Source organism: Centruroides sculpturatus, unplaced genomic scaffold, assembly GCF_000671375.1.
Source record: "Centruroides sculpturatus isolate CEXI.00-Female unplaced genomic scaffold, Cexi_2.0 scaffold457, whole genome shotgun sequence".
Taxonomy (NCBI): Eukaryota; Metazoa; Arthropoda; class Arachnida; order Scorpiones; family Buthidae; genus Centruroides; species Centruroides sculpturatus.
This window is the reverse complement of record NW_019385803.1, coordinates 541,368-547,451: the sequence shown is the minus strand read 5'-3', so window position 1 is coordinate 547,451 and position 6,084 is coordinate 541,368. Positions and strand designations below refer to the sequence as shown.

At 32.4% G+C, this 6,084-nt stretch overlaps 1 protein-coding gene across 1 annotated transcript in view; it reads left to right on the top strand.

Annotated features, from left to right (window-relative positions):
- Positions 1-6,084, top strand: part of LOC111642220 (DNA topoisomerase 3-beta-1-like) — a 28,487-nt gene extending 22,403 nt beyond the window's left edge. The window contains exons 12-17 of the mRNA XM_023388519.1: positions 3,227-3,357; positions 4,144-4,361; positions 4,444-4,624; positions 4,760-4,959; positions 5,603-5,708; positions 5,776-6,084. Of these exons, the coding sequence (XP_023244287.1) occupies positions 3,227-3,357; positions 4,144-4,361; positions 4,444-4,624; positions 4,760-4,959; positions 5,603-5,708; positions 5,776-6,006 (1,067 nt within the window). The 3' untranslated portion in view covers positions 6,007-6,084. The remainder of the gene's footprint in view (positions 1-3,226; positions 3,358-4,143; positions 4,362-4,443; positions 4,625-4,759; positions 4,960-5,602; positions 5,709-5,775) is intronic.

The following is a 6,084-nucleotide window of genomic DNA, read 5'->3' as shown; positions in this document are numbered from 1 at the left end:
TTAACTCCTTAAGGACATTGACATTTTTTATATAGATTTCAATTAAACGTAAAAAATACTTAAAACAGAAAAAAAACGAAAGAAATGCGTTTATTTTGAAGAAAAAGCTTTAAATTTTATTTTCCTTTGTTTCGCCTGTCTGTGAAATGTAACACCGATGAGTCATTGTTTACACAGCTGGGTGACCTTGAACACAGCTGGAGTCCGATTTCCCGGGACATTCTCATAGACATCGCGGGAGGACAAGGGTTTAAAGAAGGGTGACTTCAATCTGGCGGTATATTTTTAAATATTTTAAAAAAATTATAATTTTTATTGCGATTTCCGACCCCCCCTAATTAATTAAACTTATATATAATAAAATTATTAATTAAAAAACTATTGGAGGTCGTTTTTGACATCAGAAAGTAGCTTTAAATAACTTTACCAAAGGAAAATCCGTGCGCTAGAACTTTAGAACGATGAATTAAATTTGATTAAAAAAAATCCCATTAAAAAACAATTAAGCCTTAATCGAGCCTTATCAAAGGCTAATTAAAATCGCGATAAAATTTTTTCGCGTGGGCAAAAAATTTGGAGACTTAAAAAACATTCCAAAAATTGAAAAAAAAAATTTGGCCTTAAGGACCGAGTTTTTTGTAACGCTATGTAAGCTTGATGAGTTAACTCGTCAATGGGAATGAAGGGGTTCCCTTATCCATCTCAAATTTTCAGTTTTCTGGTTTTATGATTTATTCTTTTATAACCTATTTGTTATAATGATTCAGATATATCTGACCATGAAAAATTTCTGGAGTTGCTTACCCAGGATTCGATTCTGGATGCCCCAGAACAGTATGCTGACAACTTAATTATCTCAGCCATCTGATTGAGAAAAAGACCCTCTTTAGTGTCCAAGTAGTGGAGCGTCAAAAATAAATAAATAATGCAAAATGTTACCTACTCTTCAAAATACTCTTTCATATGAAATTTTACACACTTGAAACTCTTAAGAGGTATCAGAATTCTTTTAATACAAAAATGATATACAGTCAAATCTCTGAAAAACCACTGGCAGGAACAAAAAAGGCCTTTATTGGTGATTCAGCTGTATTTGACTATAAAAATAACTTTATTTCTGGGGAATAATAGCAGTTTTATGAGTTTTCAACTGTAAAAAATATCATAGAATGTGAGAATATGAAAGTAAATTAACATTTGCTGTTGATTTACATGGTCCGTATAGACATGGAAACTCAGGGAATCCGTTAATACCGCGGAATCCGTCAGTCGCTCTCTCCTTTTTGCTCCAAATACGTCTTTAAATTCGGTGCAGCTACGAAAACTGGAGTGACCAAAAAAATGGCAATATTTGTCACACTTATTTCTCGTAAACTATTAATGATAATCTAACGTTTTACAAAAGAATATATTTCTTAATACTATACATACAGGATGAGTCAATTTCATTTGGTCCCTTCACACGCTGTTGAGGTAATGACAATTCCACGGCGTAGTCGACCTTTTATTGTAGACTATTCGTCTACTGTTAAAATGTATTTATTAATTTTTATCATTGTGCCACCTTTTTATCATTGCTAGAGGACTATTTTAAGTTTTTTGCATTGAATGGCGGATGAGTAGCTTACAACAAGAGCCTGTACACACTAGGCGTTTTTAAAACGCGCGTTTAACGCCGAGCTAACGCGCGTTAGCTCGACGTTCGACGAGCGTTAGTTCGGCGTTAGCACTGGTTCAGTTTGGAAATGGACGTGAAAGTAATTGATTGTGTGTGCTCCTTCATCGTCGCTATAAGGCAGCACATATATCTCAAAGCGTCCGTAAAGCGCCTGCAAAACGCGCGTTTTAACAAAAATCTATAAACGCGCGCTTGTCCAAAAGCGCGCGTTTGAGTGTGTACGCCTACATAGAACTCTTGGTTCTTTAAAACGCGCGTTGAAAAACGCCTAGTGTGTACAGGCTCTAAAGGTCGACTCCAACGTGGAATTGTTATTATTTCAATAGCGTGTGAAGGGACCGAATGAAATTGCCTCATCCTGTATATATACGTGGTAGTTTCAAGAAATATATTCTTTTGTAAAAGTAAAATCGTCCCGGCAATTTTTTAAAAAGATAATGTAACGATTTAAAGTTTGTCGGATAGAAGGTGTACGTCTGTATTTAAAATGGTGGATAATGGGGATGCAGGGCCGGATTAACCCACTTTGGGGCCCTAGCAGTGGATGCGCCACTTCCCTTGTATTTTATAAGAAATAAATGCATATTAATTTTAATTATATGAAAATAATCGCACAATATTATAACCGCATTATGTATCTTATTTCAAATTTCTATACTACATGTGAAAAAAAAGATAAGATTGCTATTGTATATTCGAATATTTGGATGCTGACAATACAGAGGTATTGTCAGCATCCAAAAAGCCAGATTCGCGCATGCGCTTTACAGAGCACCAACCTCACCCGGTTTAGCTGGTGGAAGCCTAGGACGTTGGGTGGATGCATACCGCATCCAATTCTATCCAGGGCTGATTCTGGGCTGTTAGCCGCCTGCCCGCTAGATATTTGGCCGCCCTCTCCTCATTATGTGAATCACGAGTAGATTTATAACTTAATCCAACCGATAAGAATTTACTGGTACGTTTTTATGATAGTTCTGTATAGTTGATAGGAGTTTTTAAAAAGCCATTAAAATATTTGATATTTTTATTCCTCTCTCCGATTTTATATTACTCACGGATTTCAATGTTAAACCAGTGATATTACGATTTCGTATATCCCATCTTTAAGGGGATGTAGAAAAACACGTGTACAATTCTTGTATAATGTTAAAAAATTAACCTTTACTTCGATAGCATCATTTACAACTAAATTTAATGAACGAGAGAGATGCGAATAAACGATACGAATGGACCCTAGACCATCACTGACGCGCAATTGACTGATTGCCCCTAGATGTCGGCTTCTTACAGAAACACAGCTTCCTATCATCAAATGTCAGGGCACGCCACAGGGCCCTAGACATTTTCTTCTTACTGGGCCCCTTCTCTCTCCCACATGAAATAGAGCACACAAAAAATATAAAACAGTAAATAAAACAAAACTAAGTAATGTGAAAAATTAAAACAAATCTTAAATTTTTGTTAATAAAAAATATTTAATATACAACAATAAANCACCTGATTATCTAACAGAAGCAGAATTAATAACATTGATGGAAAAGCATGGTATTGGAACAGATGCTTCTATTCCTGTACATATTAATAACATTTGCCAACGTAATTATGTTACAGTAGGAAGTAAGCGGCGACTTATTCCAACTCCACTTGGCATAGTTCTTGTTCATGGTTATCAAAAGGTAATTTAAAAGAGTTGTCATTTATTTATTAATATTTTGAATTGTTAAAATTCATTAACTTAAAATTTCTGTATAATTAATTTTTTAAGAATCAAAATCTATTATTTTTATTTTTGCCATATAATATTGCATTAAACTGGTTTATAAAACTTACAATGCATCACAATTTAACTCATATCTTTGGATTTTAAGTAATCATATTATCTTAAGCATGTTAACAGGGCTTTTGAGAGATTGTATGAGTCCTGGGAGTAGAGCAAGCCCCATTTGCCATTTTTTTGAACGAATAAAATACATAAAAAGCTTGTTTATTAACTTAATAAAAAAAGTTTCAAAGATTTTATTTTTCCTTAGTAAAAAATAACATTGATTTATATAGATAGGAAGCAGTTAGTGTCCCCAAGTTTTCTCCAGGCCTCCAAGCTACTATTGATGACCTTGCATATTAATGTCATGTTGTAATGTAATGACAAAATTCTCTCTATTGCGTTTCTTTGTTATGAATATATATATTTTTTAATATTTATTAATTTTATATTTTCCTTGTCTCTGTATATTTTTAACTTTAAAAAATACTGTAAGGAAGTTTAACTGTTGTACAAAAATTTTTTTCTTTGTGTAGACTGCATCCTTAAATATTTTAATTTAAATCATCACAGCTTACTTTCATGCTTAGTTAACCTTACATACAATCCAATAAAATTACTTAATTTTTTTCATTGATTCTTATTTTAAATGTATGAAAAGTTTAGCTTTTAAACTAAAAAACTGTGTTTATTTTTATAGATTGATCCAGATTTAGTTTTACCAACTATGCGGGCAGCAGTTGAAAAACAACTGAATCTTATTGCTGCAGGTAAAGCAGATTTTTCTTCAGTGTTACACCACACATTAACAGTGTTTGAATTGAAATTTCATTATTTTGTGACTAATATTCTTGGAATGGATGAATTGTTTGAAGTCACTTTTAGTCCCTTATCTGACAGTGGAAAACCACTATCAAGGTATTTTTCATTTTTTTTTTCTTTTGATTTGTAAAAACAAGACAGAATATAAATATTTATATATTTATTTGTTATATTACAGATGTGGCAAGTGTCGTCGTTACATGAAATTAATTGCCACAAAGCCAAATCGACTTCATTGTCCGCAATGTGATGAAACACATTCTATCCCACAAAATGGAAGTGTAAGAGTTTACAGAGAATTAAAGTGTCCATTAGATGATTTTGAATTGTTACAGTGGTCTGGTGGAAGTAAAGGAAAGGTGAGAGCTATATTAAATTTTGAATGTTTTAAATGATAGTATTATTAAAACAAATTTTTATAATTTGAGTTTGTATAGAAATATAACTTTAATAACTCTCTAAATATTACTGATTGATAATATAATTTATTTCAGAGTTTTGTATTCTGTCCATATTGCTTTAATCATTCACCATTTCGTGATATGAGAAAGTTATCGGGCTGCAATTCATGTACACATCCTGCATGCCCACATTCTTTGACAGTTAATGGAGTTGCATCTTGTTCACAGTGTGAATTTGGTGTCCTTGTATTAGATCCTGCTTCTGGTCCAAAATGGAAATTATCTTGTAATAGGTATGATTGTGCTATTCGATTTTGCTATAGATTTTTTCTGAATAAAATATAATTAAAGAATATAAATTCCCATTGTCGTACATCCATTTGTCCCATCTCTTTTTCCTTAATTTCAAGAATGGAGTCAGATAGATGAAAGACAAGACCAGATATGGAAACGTTGGGGCAGGAAGTCCCGATTAACTAGATACGAACTTCCGATGCAAACTGGAAGTCATGTTATATGTTATTCAAACATTTCCCCTGAAAGGAGTTAGATAGATATCAGTATGATTCTGTTGTTAAAGGAAAAGTATGATGTACAGGGGCAAGCCATTACTAATTTTAAGTGGAGAGCATATATTTGAAATTAAGTAAATTAAAAATATGATTTAAAAATTGCAGCTTGGCATTGTGACAATGTCACAATAAATAATTGCTCATGTAGACTTATTTTATAACCTGTCTTTTGTACAAAAATAAAAAATTAAAAATGTCAAAAATGGAAGAAAATATATATAGAACTGTTGCAAAATATGAACATTAATTCTTAAGTAGAAAACAAATTTATTTGAAGTATAGTATTTGAATGATTTAATAGTATATGAGAAAGATGTTACAGATTTAAATGGTTACTTGAATCATTCTAATCATTCTGTTTCAGATGCGATGTCATTATCCATGTATTTGAAGATGCTCAGCGATTGACTGTTGGCGAAGAAACCTGTACAGACTGTGGAAGTCAGAAAATGCTTATAGAATATAAAAAAGTATATGGAATTCTCTTATGATATATTTTTTATATTTGAAATATTCTTAAAATTTTCTGCTTTTCAGGAAAAGTCAAAACTTGCAAATGGTGCAACAGAAGCTAATGGATGTATATTCTGTGATAGTCAGTTTTCTTCTCTAGTGGATCAGAAACAAGCTCTTAGGCAAAGAAATACAGTTGGTCAGGTGCACCATCGTGGAAGAGGTAGGGGAAGAGGTAGGGGTGGAAAAACAAGAGGAAGAGGGAGAGGAAAGCCTAAAGATAAAATGGCTCAATTAGCTGCCTATTTTGTATAGTTTTGTGTTTTTTACACAAAATTTTATTTATACAAAATGAAAAATCCTTATTATTTAATTAAAGATTTTAAGAAAGAA